The sequence below is a fragment of the Gambusia affinis genome, linkage group LG15 (genome assembly GCF_019740435.1).
Source record: "Gambusia affinis linkage group LG15, SWU_Gaff_1.0, whole genome shotgun sequence".
Lineage (NCBI taxonomy): Eukaryota > Metazoa > Chordata > Actinopteri > Cyprinodontiformes > Poeciliidae > Gambusia > Gambusia affinis.
The window spans coordinates 10,348,208-10,372,309 of NC_057882.1; the positions used below are offsets into that span (position 1 = coordinate 10,348,208).

At 37.3% G+C, this 24,102-nt stretch overlaps 3 protein-coding genes across 10 annotated transcripts; 1 reads left to right on the plus strand and 2 right to left on the minus strand.

Moving 5' to 3' along the window:
• Positions 1-7: 7 nt before the first annotated feature.
• On the plus strand, positions 8-9,568 carry lipia (lipase, member Ia). Of its 3 annotated transcripts, none has more exons than XM_044139912.1 (11): positions 8-144; positions 2,827-2,906; positions 3,889-4,268; positions 4,367-4,475; positions 4,801-4,902; positions 5,005-5,094; positions 5,187-5,354; positions 5,475-5,564; positions 6,744-6,852; positions 6,949-7,122; positions 7,236-9,568. In XM_044139912.1, exons 2-11 carry the CDS (start codon positions 2,849-2,851, stop codon positions 7,318-7,320), a joined length of 1,365 nt encoding a protein of 454 aa, XP_043995847.1. In that variant the 5' UTR covers positions 8-144; positions 2,827-2,848; the 3' UTR covers positions 7,321-9,568. The 3 variants fall into 3 exon arrangements, with proteins under 3 accessions (XP_043995847.1, XP_043995848.1, XP_043995846.1); XM_044139913.1 differs by lacking the exon at positions 8-144 and adding an exon at positions 2,206-2,369 and having other exon boundaries at positions 5,190-5,354; XM_044139911.1 differs by lacking the exon at positions 8-144 and adding an exon at positions 2,216-2,369 and having other exon boundaries at positions 7,236-9,567.
• si:dkey-71d15.2 (SH3 domain-containing kinase-binding protein 1) lies at positions 7,317-12,413 on the minus strand. 6 transcript variants are annotated; one of them, XM_044139920.1, is made up of 7 exons: positions 11,938-12,314; positions 11,747-11,841; positions 10,157-10,267; positions 9,857-10,065; positions 9,601-9,664; positions 9,440-9,499; positions 7,317-7,449 (listed from the first exon to the last, which is right to left on the minus strand). In XM_044139920.1, exons 1-6 carry the CDS (start codon positions 11,966-11,968, stop codon positions 9,461-9,463), a joined length of 549 nt encoding a protein of 182 aa, XP_043995855.1. In that variant the 5' UTR covers positions 11,969-12,314; the 3' UTR covers positions 7,317-7,449; positions 9,440-9,460. The 6 variants fall into 6 exon arrangements, with proteins under 6 accessions (XP_043995855.1, XP_043995851.1, XP_043995853.1 ...); XM_044139916.1 differs by lacking the exon at positions 7,317-7,449 and adding an exon at positions 12,332-12,413 and having other exon boundaries at positions 7,672-9,499; positions 11,938-12,223; XM_044139918.1 differs by lacking the exon at positions 7,317-7,449 and adding an exon at positions 12,332-12,405 and having other exon boundaries at positions 7,672-9,499; positions 11,938-12,016.
• A 1,369-nt stretch (positions 12,414-13,782) lies between these two features.
• si:ch211-114c12.2 (uncharacterized protein LOC336578 homolog) lies at positions 13,783-23,374 on the minus strand. Its single transcript, XM_044139922.1, has 10 exons — positions 23,271-23,374; positions 20,739-20,807; positions 19,943-20,602; positions 18,964-19,602; positions 16,247-16,359; positions 15,993-16,095; positions 15,435-15,498; positions 14,839-14,910; positions 14,591-14,738; positions 13,783-14,453 (listed from the first exon to the last, which is right to left on the minus strand). The coding sequence occupies exons 2-9, from the start codon at positions 20,777-20,779 to the stop codon at positions 14,601-14,603; spliced, it is 1,830 nt and encodes a 609-aa protein (XP_043995857.1). The 5' UTR covers positions 20,780-20,807; positions 23,271-23,374; the 3' UTR covers positions 13,783-14,453; positions 14,591-14,600.
• Between the last annotated feature and the right edge of the window lie 728 nt (positions 23,375-24,102).

The following is a 24,102-nucleotide window of genomic DNA, read 5'->3' on the forward strand; positions in this document are numbered from 1 at the left end:
CCTGCTGCTCCTCTCTGCTGGTCTGACTAGTCAACATGGGAGCTTTATGAGCCTGTGTGTCTCTTTAAGTTTACATCCCATCAGTCTGCCTGACCCCGATGACGAGAGAACCGGATGAGCAAAGTTCATGCCACTCTGCTGAAGGTATTCGGAAATCTAGAGTGTGTTTGCAATCAATACAGATCTGTCTTCCTTTGACAGAAATGTTTTTTTCCTTCTGTGTGTGTGGTGTCACTTTGTACTAGCTGTTTAAGACATTTTAATAGCTGGGTAATGCATTCCTTGAAAAAGTTATAGTCTTAGAATCTTTAAGGGCTAATGCAAAAATGCATAATTTTGAAGTGGAATTAATATTATGTTTATTAATAACATGTTTTACTTGGTGAATTGAGTTACTGTTATAAATTAACCTCTGTAATTTTGCCTTCCAAAGTCCCCTTTTCATTATAGCCTCAGTTTAATGCAAATGCTCTTCATAAGAGACACATCAGAAAGGTGGTAAATTAAGGTGCAAAGAAATTTAAAGCAATAAAACAATGTTCAGTCTCACCAACCAGTAGCAATAAATTCATGCATAATATGACGAGGTGCTCTGGTCAGATAAGGCTGAAACTGAACTTCTTTGTCCACATGCAAAGTACTATGTTTGATGGTAGGTAAACTCTTCAAATGACATTGAACACATATTCTAGCTGGGTAGAGCACAGATGGGTGAAACTAAATACAACAGCCATTATTCAACAAACCTGTCAGGTGTTTTTGGATTTTTTTTTTCTCCATTCACCTTATCCTGGTTGGCTTAGTTACAGGTTTGGGTCCTCTAGAGACCTGGAGCTTGAGGATGTTGCATAGTTTTTGAGTTGTTCCAATGATTGTGTTTTTTTGAACAGAGGTCTCAGACATTGCCTCCGGTTTCTAATGAAGCTACTTTTTTTTTCTTACACTCTGGATTTCTCCTTCCTGAGACACTCATGCAGCAGTTTATCAACCTGATGCAGTCACTCATTTTTGGACTTCCTCCTTCTGCAGTTTTATAATTCTGGAGTTTGGGTGAAACCTTTTGTCCATAGCATAGAACTTTCTAGTCTTGATATTGGTGGGTTCTATCTTTTCTTTTGAACAGCTGGTTGTGTTGGTAATAGGGGTGAGCTGATAAATCGGCCCCAGTTTCGTTGAACATCTGCATTTCTCCATGGTCTCATTGAGCTCTCCATGAATGCTTTCATTGTATTGTTGATATAATAAAGTTCAAAGCTGTCTTAAATCCATGGTTGGTGTAGAGTTATATCAATTCAGCTGGAGCACATCTTTGTTTGTATGGTCTTGAAATTTATAGCGACAAGTCTTTTAACTGGTAGCTGGTGTTTGGCATGTCTGGTGTTGCTATCACGTCCCTTCTGGGACCTCCTCATAAATTAATTCATCAGAGAAGATTTACATATCCTCTGTCATGTCTGACTGATATTTCCATTTCTTCTTATGAGCTTGTCTTATATCCTGAAGTCATTGCAGATATAATCCATCGCAATCACTAAAATATCTGTGTAAGTATACGGTCTGTCACCGAACTTACCTATTTCAAAGAAGTGGTTGTGTGCTTAAAAACAGTCCCAGTCTAGGGGCTATTCTAAGGGAGATTTTCAAGAAAAACAGGAATCCTTCAAGAATTTGTAAAGCAGGGAAACTACAAATACTAACACCACAACACATGTTGGAAATAATGTTTTGATTGTACTTTTTACATGTTATTTTTACATTACGTGTTAGGTTTTGAACGCGCGTGGGTACAGAAGTAGTACATTTCCAAAGGTGCCATTCATGAGTGAATCATTTTTGCTACCCCACATTAAATCATTCCTTCTGAAGGACAAGTAAAGGATTGGCACACCTTAATGGCGACATTCAGTTTTTCAAGCAAGTTTAACCTGTACTTGTCAGTAATGTAGCAAATTGTGAGAAAACTCTGACATTACTTAAATACAGTATAATATTGGTATAGTGAAGCCCTGCCTTTTGGAAAGCCCCTATAGTTTTCAGTTTCATTTTTGGCTTTGTATAAAATATGTTTGATAAATGTATTTATGTTGTTTACTGTTTTATTCTTTGAGGGACTTCAAATCATTTTAGCTAAAAACAAACTACCTACAAAACCACTCACAGAACCAGTTTATACCAAAACTGACTTCATAGGTATTTTTTCACCTTTGAGCATAATAACCCTAAGGAAGGGGAGTGGTTATCTCTGAGACAAGTTGCCACCTCTCACTTCCTGGAGTAAATGCTTTTCAAATATATGGAGATCAAAACAGAGCAGCACTCTGAACCTCTGAATCTTTGGCACAGCTCTCCAGAGAACACCACACCTAAAGGTAAGGCTTAAAAACAACACTTCCTATCAGGAATTAATCTAGTGGGAACAAGGAATAGTTACTAAATATGTGGTGTCCGTTGTTGGAGAGAAAACCAGTGTTTTAAAAGCCAGGGAATACAGGCAGGAGAAACTGAAGCTGTCAGTTTCTCAGTCATTGGCTGTGATGAACACTGTGGGTGGAGACTGTTAATTAAACTGATTTATTTGTCCTTAGGTTGCCTAAGCTTCACTTCCACTGTAAATAAGTAATACATTTTATGTTTTATGTCCTTGCTTTAATTACATGAAGGAGTACTTAGATAAGAAAGACAGCTCTTGCCTTCCCTCTGTATCTATCTGAGATACAGAGGCAATCACTTAAACAACAGTTGTGGTTTTATGATAAGTTAAATACCCAGTTAAGCTTAAATTGTTTATATCAGATTATTTTAATGTCAATGTCTCTATCTTTCTAGATTTCACTTGCTGCAGCTGAACATGTTTCTGTGGTCTTGTCTGACACCTTTCCTGCTGATAACAGTTCAACTATGCAAAGGTAGTATGCAACATACCACAGAAATGACTAGCACAAGTCTTAGCATCATATCTTTGACTGTGGATGATATTTAAATGCAAAACCACACACATGCTGGTTTTTTAACCTTAAGTGTATCACAAGTTAAGCCTTAACTACAGACCAACCACAGATGTGGAACTGAGATTTCTAGAGAAAAATGTTCTCTTTTTTTGCAATAGCCTTGGTTTGTGATTGTACAGCTCACTTTCCGGGAAAGCACATAAAAAAGAGTCGTACTACTGTTGCGCAAGATAGCTGACAATGTGACTAAACGTTCCCAACTGTTCTGCCTTTTGTTCTGTCTCAGCAAGTAAGGAGAGGCAAGTTAATTTGCAAAGGGCAACGAGAAAACCACTAATATAAATATTTTAATCACTTCTAGTAGAACCTGCATCTTTTGTAAGATCTTTCCCACGGCTTCAGTTTTATGCCCTTTGCTCTGTCAGCGTGTTGAGGCTTATGCTGTTATTTTGTTGCAGTACATGAATTGTTTATCCAGGGCAGAAGTATTGATGCCTACAGCAATTTCTAATTAAAATATTCCCACTTCTTGGGTTGTTCTCATCTGTTCACATCGCAACTACACACGTTTGTGTATTTTACTGTGGCGTATTTACAAAGTAGTAAATACATGTGGAAAAAAAAAGCAGAGAAATGTATGACTGAGAATTTTTACTATGAAAAATCTGAAAACTGGGACATGCGTTTGTATCCCCATTATATGATTATCTTGTTTTGCTGCTGAAGGAGGTACCTCCAGTCCAGCCGCAAATCTGTAGCATCCAACATTTCTAACCAGCTTCCCGGACTCCGCTAAAAAAAATGATCTATGATGCTGCCACTACCATGTGGATGTTCGATTTTATACATTGTGATATGTATAAAATCGAACATAACACAATGTCCTGAAATAATAACTTATCTTCTTTGTTTATATTTTTTGTTTGTTTGTTTTTAATAGGATCCCCAGACCAAAGATGTGAGGAATTCACAGATCTAGACTTAACTCATGCCCTCATCGGCACAAGCCTCAGAATCAGGCTGCTGCTTTACACCAGGCACAATGACAGCTGTGGGGTGGTCCTGTCCCACACCAACCTGGCAGAGCATCCCGAGTTTAACATGTCCAACCCCACCACCTTCATCATCCATGGCTATCGGCCCACAGGATCTCCCCCGATATGGTTGAGCAACTTCACAAAGAGGCTGTTGGCCAGGCAAGACATGAATGTTGTGGTAGTGGACTGGAACTCTGGGGCTGCTAATGTTAATTATTTTAAGGTGGTTGAGAAAACATACAAAGTGGCAGACAGCCTCACCGCTTTCATTAAAATGATGCAGGTACAAAATGTCTCTGATCTCCGATAATCAAATCTGTTGTGTCTGGAGAGAACAACGTCCTTGACAGCTTTGTGGAACTTTTCTAAACTCTGTTTCAGGAGCACGGCACTTCTCTAAGTGCGATTCACATGATTGGAGTCAGTCTTGGAGCCCATATTTCCGGTTTTGTGGGAGCAAATCTTAACAGTTCAATCGGAAGAATAACAGGTACGTTTTACATGACAGGACATGATTTTATGCCAGTTTGATTCAAGGTGAGACAAACACGAGCCAAAATGAAGTGAAAACAAAACCTGCAAACAATCTGGTTGCATTCTGAGTTGCAACAACTGAGTTTTAATAGACTTAAGTCCTGATAGATAGATTCATAGCATGCATGTGTTTCTGAAGAAGAACCTGTACGACAATGGTACAGCCTGTTTTGGTGCAATATAGTGTACGTAGTTTGTATATTTACTTCACCCATAAATTTAAACATCAACTGACCTCTATGCTACTTTCTGTCTGGTTTGTACTGATGTAATCTTTGCAGCTCTTGATCCTGCCGGACCTACGTTCACTGGCAAACCTCCAGAAATGCGACTGGACCAGACAGACGCTCAGTTTGTTGATGCGCTGCACACAGACATTGACTGTCAGGCGGTTTAATAGTTGCTTTAAAATCTTAAGTGATGTTATTTTTATTTTTTTTATGTATCTAAATAATGATGTTTATATGGCGTATTATGGTTTTCAGTTCTGGGCTTCAGGGCACCATTGGGCCACATTGATTTCTATGCTAATGGAGGAACAGACCAGCCTGGCTGTGCGAAGACTGTGCTATCACGTAAGGTTTGAGGGACTAGAACAACATGTGCTGCTGTACAGTGAGCTGTCATTTTAAAATGACAATATTTCCACTCATTAACCCTTAAACAGCAGGTGACTACTTCAAATGTGACCACCAGAGGTCTGTGTTGCTTTTCTTGGACACTATATATGAGGCATGCCCCAGTCCAGCATTCCCCTGTTCCTCCTATGAAGATTTTCTGGATGGAAGATGCATGAGCTGTGACCACTTTGGTGAAGCTGGTTGTCCTGTCTTTGGTTGGTGGTTTTATTGATGAACTTACTTCCCATGTTCTTCTACTGCTGTACTGATACACAACAGTGTATGTACACCTTGCTTAACATTTAGACTGATGCATATGTTTGTACTCAAATCAGGCTACGAAGTTATACGGTGGAAGGATGTCCTCAGTCAACTGAGCCAAACAAAGTACTACTTTAACACAAACTCAGACTCTCCATATTGCTGTAAGTAATTTTACTATTTAGCAGAATAACTAGAGTTATGGAAAACAATGCTTTATCATATATATATGAAAAGGGTGCATCTCAGTACATTAGAATATCACAGAAAAAATGCTTTTTAGCAAAAATGGATAATCATATTTAATAGAGAGAGGTATATTTATGTTTATTTGAGTTTGTTTTTATAATCAGGTTACAGCTAACAAAAAGAATCCATCTGGAATGCTCTAAAATCACTTGGTAAATGGCTGAGCTGGTATTGATTCACTGATTGATCAATACCAGGAGATATGGCTCCACAATTTTTTGCTGACTGTGGAAACCTCACAAAGGACCTGAACCAGCTTGAATTTTGTGCTTCTCCGCTCCATTCCCAGACTCTGGAATAGTTTTACAAATGAAATGCAAACTTTGCCTTCAACTAAATAAGTGACTCTGGATCACTGAGTAAAAATCCAGTCATCTTTTTCTTTAGCCCATTCCTCCAACAAGTAATTGTTTCTTAATATTTGAGGGTCAAGACCCTCTGACAAACCAAAGGTTTGATTTTTACCAAGCTACATTGTCAAACTTGTATACTTAATTCTGTAAGCAATTTCTTTAGCAATGACCTTTGGCGACCTACCTTTACTGTGGAGGGTTACATTAATTGTTTGTAATTGTTTTGATTTTCATCAAGCCACAACCATCAAACTGGGAATAAATAAGCATTTTAAATACATCACTCTGTGAGGAATGAATAAACATTAGATTTTTCAAATGGATTCTAATTTACTGAGACGCACCCTCTTTTAGAAAATCTAATTTGATTCTGCATGATTTTGTTTGTGTCTCCACCTAGTGGTAGCACAAAGACTTTCATCAACAGCAGAAAGGCATTTTAATGTTCCTTCACATTCCTGCACATTGCTGAAAGCAGCAAAACGACAGTCAGAAAAGGATGTACGGATTTTCTGCAATAAATTTAGTTTTTTGCATTTTCCACAACATAGAACAAAGAAACAAACTAAACAAAATGTTCTTGATTACTGGTTTTCTGACAGCAGCATTGTATGTTTCCACTCTCCACAGATGTTGTCCATAATAAATAGACCATGACATGAGTACTATAGCAAAATGTCAACAAAAGAAGGTACTTTATTGTTTGAAATAATTTTGCATAAATATGTTCTGCTCTTTCAGTGACAAACTACAGAGTAGATGTGATGATTTGGAATCAGAAGGCACAGAAGGGATACATGGATATTAAAATCAGCGACGGTGTTAATGAGGCAGTGGCAATCATTGAACAGTAAGACTTCTTTTTTCATACTGCTGCCCAAAAATCAAGTATTCCTCCATAACTTCATATGTCTGTGTGTTTCTTTCTTTTTATCTTTTTAACCAGTAAAGCAACACAGTTCATGAAGGACACAGAGATCACAATGCTTGCTATGTTCAATAGAAACATTCAGTCAGTGAAAAAAGTCTCTATCAAATACTACTCTGGAGTGGGGTGTAATTCCAAAGGCAAGCTTCGGGTTCTGAGAATCCGTTTCACACCCCTGGATCGCAAAAAGAAGTACGCAACATTTACAGATTTTAGATCATTTTAACTGTGTCAGTTCAAAAAAAGTCTGTTTTACTTTTATCTCCAAATTCACAGCAGTTTCTTTTTATTTTTTTATTTCGCAGGCCTCTTTGTCGTTACGACATTCTTCTTGTTAATAAGAAAGAGTTCACATTCAGGCCTATTCCATGTGAAGAAACCTCGTCCTGAAATCAAGCTGAAACCTCAATCAAGAACTTTCATGAGGAAGAGTCCTCTGGTTCCTCAGTTTCTTTAGGACGGGTTGGAAAATTAATAAGGATCCCAAATGAAAAGGCACCAACTGGTCAGTCAAGTTTTCTAAAAAAAAAAAAAAAAAAATAGAAATGTGTCATATTCTGAAAACTGTATATTTGTTTCAAAGAAAAAAAAAGGTACATAGTTGTATAGGATGTGTATAAATATTTCATATAAAGAAAAACTGGACTACATTTATATTTCAATTTTTAAAAGTCAAACTAAATACATTTTTATTTTCTCAGTAAAAATATCTGGCCTCTGAGTTTTATTTACATTTTTTTAATAATATTTTGTATTAAGTAAATGTTTCTTCGTTTCATATGTTTGCCTTTGATAACTTCACCAGGATTATAACTTCGTATTAGGATGCCACTGACTGACACTGATTGACAGATAAGCTGCTGGTAGCGCATCAGAAAAACTATTTCAGTCCAGCTTTCTTCAGCATCAATGCTGGTTTAACTTCAGAACTTTCGCTGTTTCAGCTTATGATGCCAAAAATATTTTTCTGTGTTTGAATGAATACATTTATTTGTTCTTGCTACAACCAAAAATATAATAAGCATCTTCCTCACATCACAACATTGGTTACATTAGCAAAGAAATAAATGAGCTGCTCAGGTTCAGCCCAAAAGACAAATGTATCATGCAACTTGCTTTGGATAAATGTGCTCAAACTTGAATACTTCCTGGAATGAAACATCCTAATCAAGACTTTTTGTCCCCAAAACCAATTTGAGCCATTTCAGATCAGACATTCGCTGATAACTAAGAAATGTGTGTTTCCTCAAAATTTTTTATCTTGTAACAATAAAAAAAAGGAAAAACGTGCATAACCCTCTTTAGCCTAGTCACCAATGTGATCACACACTCCTGTGGGATGGTATGGAATTCTATTCCAGTATTTTTCACAAGTTAACCAATGTGTTTGTATATTGATTGGTTGAATCACATGGTATTACAGTATGATCAATTACTCACTACTTGAGTAAACCTTTTATTTTTACTTGAGTGAAAATATGTTGAAATAGTGCTGCTCCTTACTCAAGTACACTCTGTGGGTACTCTACCCAACTTTGTCCACAAGTGTTCACAAGTGGCCTGGCCATTCCATCCTTTCTACTCTCAAATTTTGGATGTTGCCCCTCTGATAAATCCCACTCCCAGGAAGTGAGTATTGACATATTGTAGGATAAAATTTATTCCCTAAAATGGGATTGTCACTGCTTATATTGTAAAATCTCTCTGCATTGAGATTGTCCCCAATATGTCAGGCTCAACCCAAAAACTCAGTTTGTAGGATGAGAATCAGTGTGAAAAAACAAAGAAATATTCAAAGTGGACACAAATTTGCCTAATTTTTGTGTCAAATATTCACTCAGGTTAAGAAAATCAAATCGTGCGCGTGCATAAAAATCCAGTATCTTTTGTGTCCCACTTTAGTGGCACTGTCTGTCATTTTCTTGAGTAACATATTTATTTTCCAAACAGGAATTTCTGGAGGACAGCCTCATTAGGCAAATCCAACATAGAGTTAACTGGCATGTAAAGCTACTTCAGTCTTCTGACAGCTTGCCACCTAAAACGTGATTATATTTAAAATTTGTTTGCCTACTGTCTTCATTAAAGTTATGCCTTGCTCCCAGTTTGGTCAAATGTTAGGCTAACATTAGCATGTTTATTCTCTGGTTTAATATGACTTGATAGTACTTTGGTTGTAACATATTTCAATCCAGTTTCAGCTGGTCAAAACGTAGCCATGAAGCAATCTGGGAGTTGATTTTAGCCAGGGATTATAATTTCAATCAATTTTAAAAAGCCTTTATTTGGGCACCACCTAGATCCCTGAGACTGGATTGAGACATTTCAGCAATGACTCAGTGTTTTATATGCACTTTGTAACCTTATTCAACTGCCTAACTGAGACTTGGAGTGAATCAACCACCTCAGAGATACTTTTAATAATAAGCTGTCCATTGAAAAAGATTATTTTCATGTTCAGTTTCTTTAGAAAGTTAGATAAAGCATATGTAACAACAGAAGCCCTTGCCCTTGATCCAGTCCTTCTTGTTCATTTCGACATGTGCTTCTTCATCCGCTGGATTTCCATCTTAATCAAAGAAAGACACAGTAACAGATATCAGATATTATTACTTCAAACCTAATCTCAGTTTTAAAACTATTTACAGACTAACTAAGATGTACTTCTACCTGTAAAGTTAAGCGAATCCTCTTCTCCTCATCAAGCTCATTCATCAGCAGCTTAATTTCTTTGCTGAAACAAAAGATTTTTTTTAAATAAAGTTCAAAAACAGTTCAAATGTTTTTGAACTTGACAATAAATATATGTATCTAAGAAATGCAGTGCATTACTTAAGCTTACTGCTAACTTTAAGGTAACATTTGCATCAAAGTAAATTGAAGAGGTTGAATTGTCAAACTGCCTGTAAAAATAGTTTAGTCCTACTTGTGTCGACTCTTCATCTGTTCAAACTGGTCCCTGAGGTCTTTTAACTCGGCGTGCAGCTGTTCTACGTTTGGCTTGATATTTTTCTCTGGGCTTCTTGGTCGGGGATCTGAGTTGAGGGTTGGGGGCAATGCTGGACTTAGCACAGCAGAGAGAGCCTTCGGCAGCAGCGAGGAGAAAGACTCCTTTGACATTTTCTTGTCTGCAGCCTATGGGACAGAAAATGTCAAATTAAAATTACACCTAATTTTCCAGTCTGTGTCACCAGTTACCAATACTCAGTTTCCCATTAAGACTCACTTGAAGGGGGGACGAATCCTGTTTTGTTTCCTGAGTGCTCTCTTCATTTGCTGAAAAATTCATTCCTTCGCTTTGGTTTTCTCTTCTTTCCTTCTCGATCATAAATGTTACCTGTAAATAAAGTCCAGTTTGAGTTTTCTGCCACATACGACAGCTTCCCTGATTATTTGATTGTGTAAAATGTTTTAAAATAAATTTGACATTTGATACCACAGGAAGTCTGAAAATAAAAAAAAAATCTTTTACTGTGAATACTTGCCTTCAGCTGGAATCATACACTATGAAGGTAAAGGTAGGTAAAAGGTAATTTTATTTATATAGCACATTTTCAGCAACAAGGCAATACAAAGTGCTTGTTGCTGAAAGCACTTTGTATTGAAAGCAAGGTTTTTAACTAAATCACAATTGTTGGCACCACTAGCAATTCCCATAGCATCTATGTGAAGGAAATAGATATGTATCCAATGCAGAAACATTTTTTTCTCAGCCACTCATCAAAATGTGAACGACAATAGAGCATGCTGCAACAAGATCCACCTAACTGCAACTGAACTACACAAAACAACATCTGACGCTACGCAGGTTCTTCACTCACGCCAGCATGCAGGATGCTTAAGATAATTGATTCAATAATAATTACCATTTTCATTAGCCATGTTTTCTTGCTTTAATTTTAATGTCATAATAAGCAGTCCCACAAACATCCAATGACATTTTTATTAATCAATTTATTGCCGAGCAGCAAAAACGGAAAGAATTCAATTGTAATAAAATTGTAATAAAATATAGCTGCTGATTACTATCAAGTTGGCAATTATGGCCCTGCAGTGCAAAAAACTTGGACATAATCAATTTAGATCCTCATGTCATGCATTTTTCAGCACACCGACACACAGGAAGATGAGAAACAGTATGACAGCATCTTTAAAGAAACAAATGTCACTATAATAGAAGAGAAGCAAAGAAAATGGTAATAAAACCAGTAAATGCAACCCTATTTTAGGAGGCATAACAGGAAAAAGCTTCTTCTGTCCTATCATCACAAACATATCTATGTAAAATGGGCTTAGGATTTTACAAAAGAGTAATACCACTATTACCAGCAAAGGAGCAAATAAGTGTAGTAATCTTATTTAAAACAATCCTTAATGTCAGATTTTTTCCTTACCTAACAATTGTACTCAAAGTGAAGGTTGGATTTCATGTCTGAGATTGTGCTCAGAGTGATTTATTTTAAAGCCTCTCACACCACTTTAAGACAACCAATCCAATCCAAATGAAGATACATTGTTCCAGTTTGTCTTCAATTAAGTCGCTGTCTGAAGAGGATTTTGATTCTGGTCAAGTTATTAATTTCTGTGACAGAACTCATCTGTTACTGGGGGAGTAAGTGCCTTTGTCACAAGCAAGGAGCAAAAGTAGATATCTTCAGCTGCAATACATGTCTGTGTGTGTATGAGGTGGCTCAGGAAAGCTAAATTTATCCCAAGGACAGCGGGAACACAAATACACCAGACACACTTTTCAAACAGGGCTCCAAGTTTTGAGAGAGGCGTTGCAGTTCATCGCAAACACTTGTCTTATACTTCCCAGAGAATGGAGCTCTGACTGTAGCGTCTCATCTGCAGCAGGAGCTCTCTGCTCGTTCAGACTCGACCATACAATGGAATCAAACTCTTCTGTGTCTTTGAGAGAAACAGAGGACAAATAATAAAACGCTCATTGAAGAGAAAGAGAGAAAGTACTTAAAAAGTTTCACAGTCCATAGTTGCATGGCTTACCAGGAATGAGCGTTGAGTTATAGCTGCCCATCACATCACAGTTGAGCACAAGCAGAAAAAAAGCATGGCTGGGCTACATCTCCAAATGACAGGTGAGAGCGATTGAGCAGAGAAAAAAACATGCAGAAATCAGTGCAGTCTCACGTCAAGTTTGATGTTTCTTGGAAGCAGAAATTCTTCCCAGTCCACTAACGGGTAAACAACTCCATTTGGGACCATTAGTTCATCAGAGTAGAATCAAAATGCCTGTGTGACTGTAGAAGCAGCTGTTCATCATACCACAAGGCTGAACAGATGAGTAACAAACGTTGGCTTTAACACACAGAAACGAATTTCAAACTAATTGAGCTAAACAGTCAGTGAGAGCAATGAAGAACCCTGAGCACGCACTCACCTTATTTTTACTGCGTCACGACTGACATACAGCAGCATCTGAGGAAACTTGATCCCATCTTTTGTACTCCAATGCATGTTGTGATGAGGAGTGGTTCTGTCACAGCTAAGTTTAGAGCAGGACAACAAATATCATGGGATGGGGGGCGAAAGGGGCGGGTGGCGCTGGGGGCAAAGGCTCCCACAGACTGAGACGGATCCAAAGAGAAGAAAATATCAGCAGTGATGATTAAATTTTATTCTAGAGATCCTGACACTAATTTTTACCCCTAAAAATTTTAAGAGGCTATTTCATTATGTGGTTTAGGATGAACTCAAACTGCAGTTCTATTTTTTTAGGGAAATGCAAAAAGCATTTATAATGAACATCCATCCATCCATCCATCCATCCATTTTCTGTACACCCTTCTTCCCTAATGGAGTCGGGAGGGTTGCTGGTGCCTATCTCCAGCTGCGTCCCGGGTGAGAGGCGGGGTTCACCCTGGACAGGTCGCCAGTCTGTCGCAGATTTATAATGAACATTGTTCTTTTATTCTATGAACTACTAGCAGGTCCACAAAATTCCAAGCAAAAATTTTGCATTTGCAGAAAATGAGAAATGGTCAAAATAACAAAAAAGACAGAGTGCTTTCAGACCTCAAATAATGCAAAGAAAACAAGTTCATATTCATTTAGAAACAACAATACTAATGTTTTAACTCGGGAAGTGTTCAGAAATCAATATTTGGTGGAATAACAAGGAGATTTTCAATAAGATTCAGTGCAATGGAGGCTTTTTTCCAGAGCTGTATTGGCATCACACATTGACAATGTTCTCCTTTCAAAACTCTATGAAATAAGAATAAAAACACCCCACTTTTTATTTTAAGTTACTTAAATGATATGGAAGCTGAGTGGAATCACTTCAGGCTGCACTTCATCGTCTCATAAAAGTTAGGTCAATTGCATCACCCAGTGTCAGCAACTTTAAATGACAGTGCCTTGTGAAACTACAAATTCATATTACTTAAACTGCAACTTTTTCATTATGTCACCACATAAACAGATTTTGATTTTATTGGGTTTGCATGCAATGGATTAACAAACAAACAAAATTGTTTGAAATTTTTTCACTTTTTCATGGATTGCAGTGTTCCTTGATCTTTATGATGCCGTCTGTTTACTAATATTCTCTCAAAATCCTCACAGAACACTTGGATATGTGCCGAGATCTTTCTTCACAGTTACAGATGTTGAGATCAGGATGAGGCGGAGTTAGATTCCTGCCACAAATATGACTTTACATTCTGACCAATAAGTCAGATACTAGTCTGAAAAAGTACTGTTCAGAAATGGGATTTGTTTATGAAGGTGTCCTGAACAATATTTGATGTGAATGGAAACTTTATAAGTAAATCGGCATGGATGGTCACAAATTTCACTTTTTAAAAAAAGAAAACACAAGACATACTATTCAGACAGGAAAAAGTGAATAATGCCCACTTTGAGCTTTACTTTATTTTATAAACAAAGTAATACTGATCTATCAAGTCCATATCGAACAGATTTGTGAAAAAAAAACTGTTACATTTCTAGTTTTATTTAGAGTGAATCTCTGACATGATCAGTACAAGTTTATAAAGTCACATATCAAAGTAAATGTTTGATTGCTGCTTGTAAACAAAAAAAACTAGCACATTTGAAGTAAAACCAGGACTTCCAAGGACTTTTAAAGCAAACGTTCCCAAACCATAAAAAAAATATATATATAGATATATATATCTATATCTACAGATATATATATATAGATCTATCTATATATAGATAGATCTATATATATATCTACAAATATATATAGATATATCTATATATGCATCAATAGATATATATATAGATATATCTATATATGTATCAACAGATATATAAAATAGGTAACAGTTACAAACGTTCTAAAACTGAGTACAGCAGTAGTTAAATGAAGCGAATGAAACATCAGTGACAACATCTTTGAAGGAACAATTTCACAACAGACAAGCTGGTTGGGTATGAGATGAAGCTGTACAGGTTTGTGCAGTCCACCTTGATAGAGCAGTTCTGTACTGGAGATTTCAGTGTTTCTAAGCTCCACAAACACAATCTGGTGCCTATAAATATAAAAGAAAGCAGAATACAGTTTATCTGAATACAATTATTAGGAATTTACTTGCTAGATATTTCTCATCTAAACACAAAATATAAAAATATTTTAATACCAAAGTGTATTGAAATTTGTATAACTCACCAGTTTGTCACTAGCGTTGCTGGTTGGGTCCTCTATTGTAAGGCGCACGCTGACGCATCACCCTCATGTTGCGGTATTTAGACACGATGCTGTAGCTTTTTCTGAACACTGGTCTCTGATTCGGAAAAGGACGCGGCACTAAAGTCTCCTTTTCAAGAAATTCAATTATTAGTTGAGGAGATTTATGACCTTTCTGGCTATTTAAACAGGAAGTCAAAGATCTTCAAACAGTCAAGAGTTCCACATACCATCAGAGGTCTTCTGATATTTTCCGACATGTCTGGGCCCGTATTCCTTGGACCACCAGGAATTCTTGGCCGCTGTAATAGCAGAAGGTGAGCCTTTACATTTACAGAATTCCTTACATGGCTAAATTCAACAGTTACTATTGTGAGGCATTCACAACCTCACTAACAGGTGATGTATTTGTGCTTTCTATGGACAAAATTAAATTTATAAATGTATTTCTTTTAGTTTGTGTTGAGGAAAGGTTTATACCTTGATGATTAGTTTATTAAATTAGCTTTATGATGATTTGCTTATCACTATCTTTTTCAGGTCAGCTGATCATATGTTGCCATGGAAGCACACCGTCAACACTGTGTTGGTTGAGGAGAGGGAATCCCTTGGCTTTCACAAAATAAGAAAATTAATTTTTTTAAATGTATAATAAATTAAAAAATTATGTGCTCTGCAACTTTGGATTCTGTCTGATTCTTTTTCTTTTTGGTGTTTATTCGTTTGCTGCCCTGGCCATTTTTAAGACCAAAAGGGCTTAAAAAAATCCTCATCCAGTCAAGCTAAAATATGCAAAAACTGTCACTTTCAGCCTTTATTCGCTTACTTGTATTGGTCCTGGTCTCCTGAAAGACAGCCTTTCAGGTCTGTCATGCATCACATTATCGGGTCTGGAAAAATAAATAATGACCGGATGTTAAAATGCATCATTAGTATTTAGTTACAATGACATAAAATAATTATGGTTGCATTATTTGTGAGCATATCAACACAAAGTAGAGCACATCTGAGAAGGGGGGGAAAAAAATACATCGCTTCAGATTTTCCAGACAATAAGAGTAGGTGAAAAGTCCAGTTTGCAGCTGGCCCACCTTCAGCAGAACTTTAGCCCTGACCTGCTGCGTTCCTTGGTCTTCGTGACACTCATTGTTCTCTCATTTTCTTTTACAAATAGCTAGATTTATACTGAGATGAAATTACAAACAGGTAGATGATTTATTAATTAGGTGACTAGTGAAACTGTATTTATTGCTAAACTTATTACACACTGTTGAGATTTTAATTCATAAAAAGGCAAAGTATTTGTGCTACTTTGTGTTGGTCTGTCACTTCAAATCCGAATTTCAGACAATTAAGTTTTTGTGTACTGTGATATTTATGGTACCTAAACACTCTTTTATCCACATATTCATGTTTTCTGTCTTCAGGTGATCTGGAATCAATCGAGAGGCGTCTATGCGATGTGCTTTCCCCATCTGAACTGCGGTCTAGAGAAAAAGTAAAAGTGAAAAGTGAAAGAAAAAGTGTTTATACCTAAAAGTTTCAAGTGTAAAAATCAAAGTCAAGTAAATCATGTTAACCCTGTTGATTGAAATTTGGTTTTTATAGTACTCCAGACCACAGATGGAAACCACATACCTGTTCTCGACTTTGGGCTCTGACCTTTTGGAGGCGAGCCGTCTTTGGAAGAGCTTGGTCCCGGAGGCCAGTGGGACAAAACAACAAGATCACGTTTCTCTATTGGAGAAGATCTGGGGAGGGACCAACAACAGTCGACTTTTAGCTTTGACAATTGACACAAGCAACAACATTATTGGCCTTTTAAAAAAAAAAAAATCAAGTGAAAAAAATATATACTACCCTGACAGGATTTTAGAGGTAAAGCACAATTAATTAGAAAAGCATAGAACTGTTTTGAAGGCAGATATTATTATAGAGCAAGGGTATTCAACTCGAGTCCTTGAGGTTCAGTGTCTAGCAACTTTTAGATGTGTCTTTGCTTTAACACACCTGATGCCAATAATCAGGTAATAAGCAGGACTCAGGAGAACTTGACTGCACACTGAGGTGTTTCAGCCATTTGATTCAAGTCTGTTGGGCAAGGGACATGTCTAAAAGCTGCAGGACCCCAGCTCCAGACCACAATTGAATACCCCCATAATAGAGCCACACATTACTTAGGTACTTACAAAAACCCAGGAATGTCCATGCTTCTTTACTCCTATTTTTGTAACCTGAACCAAACTGAGTTGTCTCCATTTATCCATCAATTGTTAGAGTGGTCAAATCCAGGCAGGACGTTAAGATATTGGACTGCATCATATCAAGTCTTCTATCTTCCCTTTTTGAATCACAGCAAGGGTGTTTGGGCACTGAACTTCAGATGAATTTATCAGCCAATCCTTGACGTTTCTCCGTTTTATCCAGTAATGATTATTATTCCAGGGGCTCTTAAAAGATGTTTCTTGTCTAAATGAATTTGTCTTGAAGACTTCTGCAATTGGAGGGAGATGGGAAAGCTTGATTATTTCTTCTTCCGAGTCAGAATCTTAAGGCAGTTCACTGAAGACTTTGCAAGAAGCATAAATGAGCCTTTCGAAAAATGTATTCCTCTTCCGAATAAGCTGTTCGGTCATACTCTCGTTAGAGTTCTTCATTCTCTTCTTTGTTTATGTTGAATAGTCATGTACTGTATAGGAGTATCTTAGGCTTTAGTGCTGCAGGATATAGAGAGGGGTGGTTATATCTTGGTTGGATTAGACAGCATGTAAATTGATTGATTTCCATCTGGCTTGATGATAGGTTCTGTTTGTACAGATTTAGGTCTCATAATAAGTGGAGTACAGAATTATGGAAAAAGCCGACCAATATGAAATCTCTGAAAAAAATACAACATGGTGATGCGGTTAAATGGTCCCCATGTATGTATCTCCATGTCTCAAATTAAAATACATCAGACTTGCAAGTTTTCTTTTGGGTTTTCTCATATTTATCCAGTCGATTATCCACAGTCCATTGAAGTTTTGCCATGAAAGTTTCATGTAAGCTCCTCCGAGTATTTTTCGTGTTCATCTCTGGGTAGTTGAAATAATGCATCTCAAAACATCTGAGTTGAGCAGAAAAATCCAGCTCCAAGATGGTTAATATTTGAAGAACTTCTGAAAATATGGAGCAAGAGCAAATCCTGGTAACAATTATTGAGACTCAGATGAAGCAGAGCCCTCCATCTTAAACATAACGTATGAAGTCCAAATGGTAGGTTTTGCGATTCCTCTTCACTGTATGAATTCTGAATGGCACTGATGGTTAAACATCAAGCTTTCACACATCAGCTGATGTAGAGCTTTATAGATAAGGGCTGGGTTACTGATCCTTCTTGGGTGATTCTTCCCATTACTTCTATTTCCACTTCTTTAAATAGAGATTTGATTTCTTCAAGAGGACAGTATGACTATAATTCCAGAAGTCAACAATTTTTTTAAATAGTTTTGCTTTGCCATGTTAATTATTTTACACTTAAGCATAAGCATTTGTTGCATATTCCATGCACAACTGGCTCATGATTAAGAATGCATTTTTTTCTTGTTGGGAATTTCTTATACTGGAATGCATATTATGGGATTTTTCCAAACATTTCTTGTAATCTTTTAAAATGGCTTGCTGTCTCTTGGCAATGGGCACATTTCAACTTATAGTACTAATTTCAGATTGATCCTCACTCTTGGGAATTTGCTTTTCGAGCACGCCAGTTTCTTGCAAGATTAGTGTCTAGAAGCCATGAATAGTTGCTGGCTGAGCACAGCAAGCAATGTTGATGCATCTCTTATTCAAACCTTCATTTATGGCTGATTGACTTCCAGTAACTTAAAAGCTGTTGAAGATAGTTTGGGTCATGGTTACATCATCCTGAGTCCTCTCCTTGCCAAGCACAAATGGAGTTATGCAAGTTTGGGCTCTTTAATGAGACTGAAGAATTTTCCACAGCATGCAGAGAGGCTTTTTCAGTCTTTAGGCTCAGAGAGGATTCCCGATTTCTCCTCTTCATAGGGTTACTTTACATTTGTTAGGACTGACAAGCCAGCTTTAACAATGTGGTTTGTAATTGGAGAATAAACCTTCTCTTCATCCAACTTCAGAGGTAGGTATTTTGAGATGTATGTAGCACGCAGTTTAGGGTGTCATTTCAGAATAATGGTGGCTTTGCCTCCTGTAATGGTGGCTTTGGCTGCTGCAAATTTAGCTCATGACATCTCCACTTTCCACTGCTGGCACCCTTTTCACACATTCTTTCTTGACCTCTTAATCATCATCATCATCAAGCCCCTGCGAACAGTGCTACAAGGAGGATACCATACCTGTGTTTGCTCAACGACCGGCGTGATTCCACCTGTTCTTTTCCTGTGTCAGAGTCTCCTGAAGATTTGCTGGCTTTGTCATCCTCTTCTGGTGGAGACTGTTGTACTTTCAACCTTCTCGGTTCCTCGTCTTTTAATGGCTCATCCTTCATCTGGAAACGTCTCTTCCTGATGGCAAGAACAGAACTGGCATGGCCCCGTGCAGCAATATCACCAAAACGAGGCCTTGGTCTTATAGTTGGAGGAATTCTGAGCCTCATGAGAGATGTTGCTCTGAACCCCCGGCCCCTGGTTAGGTAACTTCTACCCCTAAGGGAGAACGGTGGGCCACCAAATGGCCTGGGAATACTCATCAGCTGGGGTCTCTCTCTCCTAGGGTACTTCGGGTTGCCATAATACGGTTCAGGGCCTGAAGAGGGCATGCTGATATTTGATATTCTCCTCTTGCGGGGTCCTGAAATATTCCTCTCAGGAAGGTTCCTGTAGTGTGATGATGGTGGTGGAGGGCCGCTTTTCCATGGGGGGGCTCTGTAGGCGGGCGGGTGAGGGGCATCTTGTGCCCTCTCTCGACTGTGGGATCTGCTGCCTTGCCTCTCCATGGGACCGCGTTGCCTCCTGGAATCTTGTTGAGTTGACCACCTGCACATCCATCAAACAATAGAAAAATCATTATGACAGATCCATTGCCATTTTAAGTGGGACGCGGAAGGTTTAACTTTTATCTTTAACGGTAGGCCTCTCTGAAGCCAGGACAGAATGAAACAGGTAGGGGGGAGGTACACCTTCAGAGACCAATTACAGAAGTAATGCTCCTCTTAATCCCATTTACATCAGACCCAATTTAATCCCATGTAATTAATATAATCGGGAGCAGGGCAGAGCTCATCATTACAACTTCTGTGACTTGGAGAAGTGGCCAACCTCAAGCCTCCTCCTGACATAATTTTACCCAGCTTGGGGTGGTGCTTCGTGCTTGTACCTCTCTGTACATGAGCCTCTCCCTGGCACCTCTCTGGGGCTCCTCTGTGGCCCAGAGGGCCGATGCTCTCCATTGTGCAGATGAGAGAACGATCCAGGTTCATTCCAGCGCTTCATGCCATGACCTGACTGTTCATAGGCTCTTTCTCTTGGATGAGGATCTCGAGGAGAAAAAACTGACTGTCTTCTGGATCCCCTAAAAGATCCTCGGTAGGGAGGCGCAGATCCTGGTCTCCTGTCACCTGGGTGGCTACGAAAATGTCTTGGGGAAGGTGACCTGTGACCTGAAGGGTGGCCGTGAAAAGGTGGACCCCTTTGACTCTGGTGTATGTGTGCAGGACTATGAGGGGATGAGCGATGCTGAGGAGTACGGTTCAGCCGCATTGGAGACTGCCTGCGATGGCTATGATGTTGATCCATTTTATGAGGGTGGGATTGGAAGGAATCCTGACTGTGAGACCTCCAGTGACTAAATCGTGGCTCCCGTTGAGGTCCCATTTCAGGAACCCTTCTCCCCACTGGTGCTGGTCTGCCTCGTCCTCTGCCTCTAGATTCTCGCCAGCTAGGAGGGGACTTGTTGGGATATCCCTGGTCGTCTCGTCGACTCTTAGAGTTTGGGTTGTAACTTCCTTCATTGTGTCTATGAGAATCTTCATAGGGTCTGACAGAGAACAAGAAATAAAAAGGCAGTTTGTAACAAATACTTTAAATCCTTTCAATTTAAGAATATTAATCAATAACAAATAACAAAATACCCAAAAGGAAAACATAAAAAATTATCATTTGAAAGAGGTTACCTGGGCTTCAAGCGCGGTGGTCCATAATGTGTTCGCACCATCTTTGGAAGAGAGTGTATAACCTATGGACTGATGGTGAATAAAAAAGTTTTTTTAAAATTTTACTACTGGACTACTGCAGACCTTTACTGAATGAGGCTCTTCTCTCACAAAGAATCTCTTAGATTTTAGTTTGAATTATCAATCATTGACAGTAATGGTAACATTTCCTTTTAAAAAAAAAAAGTACCAGTCAATTAGTTTCTTTTATTATTGTCAGAGTTTTGAAATGAGTAGTCTGCCAAAGGTTAAATATTCAGAATAAATCAATCAAGAGTACAAAATGAATACCATTACTGCTGGGTATCTGCAAGTTCCAGTGAATTTAATTAAACACTTTTGATATTAATTAATTAATATCCTTATATTAATTTGTATATAAAGATACTTATTTTGTTTTTTAAGGTTAATGTTTATGTTAACATTTAAAAATAAACCAAAAAAATTACCCTGAGTCAGTTAACGATATAATTTACTTAACTGATAGAGATAATGTTAGCTAATGTAACAATAATGTTAATTGAAAATTGAGACAATTGAATTTTTGACTTCTTCTGCTGGTAATCAGAGGGGTTGTGTCTTTCATTACAGGAAAATCCAAGCCCTAAAAAGAAATGCAGACAATTTTAACTCAGCTGCCAGACTCCAATAAACTGAAGCTGAACAATGGTTCTTATTGCCTTGGCTTCAAGCAGATTAAAATATTCACCCTACATCTTAGATAAACAATCAAATAACAGATTTAATCAGCTTTATGGCTAACCATTGTTAAAGACAACCACTGAAAAAAATTAAGACCATAAAAATGGAAATAATACTAACTAGGGAAATCATTAATTTTCAAAACTATTGTAACAACCTTTGTTCAAAGTTCTTGTCTCATCTCTTATCAGTTGTACTACTGCAACACCCAGTCTGATTTGTCTCAAGGACTGGACTGGGGATTCTGCCACTGAATGCACCTTCCCCTCAGTAAACTCGGAATCTGCTTTAAAAAGTGGTGAGTTATAGAACTTTTTTTGATAGCATAAACATACCAGAGACATAATTTGTTTATTTTTTAATTACTCTGGTTAGCAGCATAACTGGGCCTTGTCTGTAAAATTTTAGTTCAACAAAAACATGTTTGATTTCTAAAAAGCATTTCACAAGTAAATAAACTGACTGAAAAGGCAAATGATAAAACTGACTATTTTTTCCAATTAATTATTACTTTAGAAAGAAAAAGATATTTTGAACACTATAGTTTCAATGTAAAACCAGGATTTATAAAATATCCCGTGCTTTTCAACTTGAAAACAAACTTCAAATGTTTTTTTATCTGCATAATTTTGCATCATTTAAAAGAAAAGAATACAGTTCTTGGTGATGCAATATTTTAAATTGTTTAAATTTAAATACCAAATTAAATTTAAGAGTAAATATTTACCATGCCTTAATTTAGCAAAAGCAATAGATAGATAGATAGATAGATAGATAGATAGATAGATAGATAGATAGATAGATAGATAGATAGATAGATAGATAGATAGATAGATAGATAGATAGATAGATAGATAGATAGATAGATAGATAGATAGATAGATAGATAGATAGATAGATAGATAGATAAGATAAGATAAGATAAGATAAGATAAGATAAGATAAGATTTTATTGTAGACTCAAAGTTCAAGTCACATAAAATAACCATTCAGGATGCAATCATATCCATATTTTCAAAATACATACGTGTATTTTACTGGACTACTTTTAACGATAGTCAACAACATGTTGCAAAATCTCCAAAAGACATGCTTCCAATTAGATTATGGGTCCAAGGGACTAAAACATTTTAGGAAACATTCCAACTCCCAGTTATTCCACATGTCCAGCGCAAGGAATTGGATGCTCAGTCAGCTGTACTTTAACTCAAATCTGTACTGGAACGTCCTATACATTAGTCACATCCGCCGTCATGAGTAGCGATGAGTCCTCGTTTTATGTGAATTTAATATGTCACCGACTGTAATTAATTTAACCTAAATTTATCATCACCAAGGTAAAATACTAGAAAGGAACCAACGTGCTCAATATGGTGGCGGCTTATTATGTTTCAGCTCTCATTATGGTGACGGAGGTAGGGCAGTCTTCGTTTCCATTTTTAGCTTTTGACTCTGGACAGCTGCTAAAATATATCCCATGACTCGGTGACGGAATTTACACGGGTAAAGATGAAAAATCAAACCTAGTTTGCTTGCAACTAGTAGAAAGCTGAAATGTTACGTTCTCCTCAACAATAGCTGTTATACATCAAGCTGACCGAAAGCTAAGAACGTCTAGCCGTTAATATAGCTAATGGAAGCTAGCTATTATAACCCTCGACGAAACGGTATCCACAACTTTCATGTGTGTTATTTAAATATTTTCACACCATGTTAGACCTAAAACAGAAACGTCCTTTTGTTTATCTGATAATAAATTAATTTAATGCGAGTGTAAGGCGTGCAACTTACCAACTGCCGACCGATATCTAAGATGAAAAGCTACGTGCGACACTGATAGGCTTTAGCTCGCCTCATTCCGTATTTCGACATAAGTGTAGACAGCGCCACCTGACGTCTGGGAGGAAAAACTGAGTGTTAATGCGAATGCCGCAAAATCGATTAAAATAATTTTCTTTTGTATTATTCTCTCTAAAAGACACCAATATGTAAATAAGAAACTCATTAGGTTTTAGTAAAAATATAAGATAGACTACTAGAATGTACTATATTACAGCAACACATTTTTTATATATTTTATTGAGATTCCACAAAATAAACTAATAATGCAATGCACTTTTGTGGAGTAGAATGGAAGTGACAAAAAATAGAACACCAACAAAATTATGAAAGGCAAGGGTACAATTGCGGTAAAGAGGGGTTTAGCTTTAAAACAACTCCTAATCTCTAACTCAAAAAGCACTGCTTTATTTCTAATTAACTTTAAAATGATCCATTACTTTTTATGTCTCCCACTTGACTATTATGCAATATTTTCTAACAAATCACTTACACCCCAATAAAGTGATTTATTGTGTCTGTAACATTTCAAAAGATAAGTTCAAGGGTTACTACAAAAATGCAGCAAATCGTAACATCCATGGACCCAAGGTTTTGTTTACTTTCTTTACTTATGTAATTTTATGCATTTTTTGCAGTTATTTTTATGGAACTATTCTGCTACCCTTGTGTGATTCAAACACAGAGACACTCTTAGACATGTTGTGCTGCTCTCTTTTAATTCTTTTTTATCTCTGTAATTTCCACATTATTCTTCTGTCATAACCAACAAATTCTTCATACT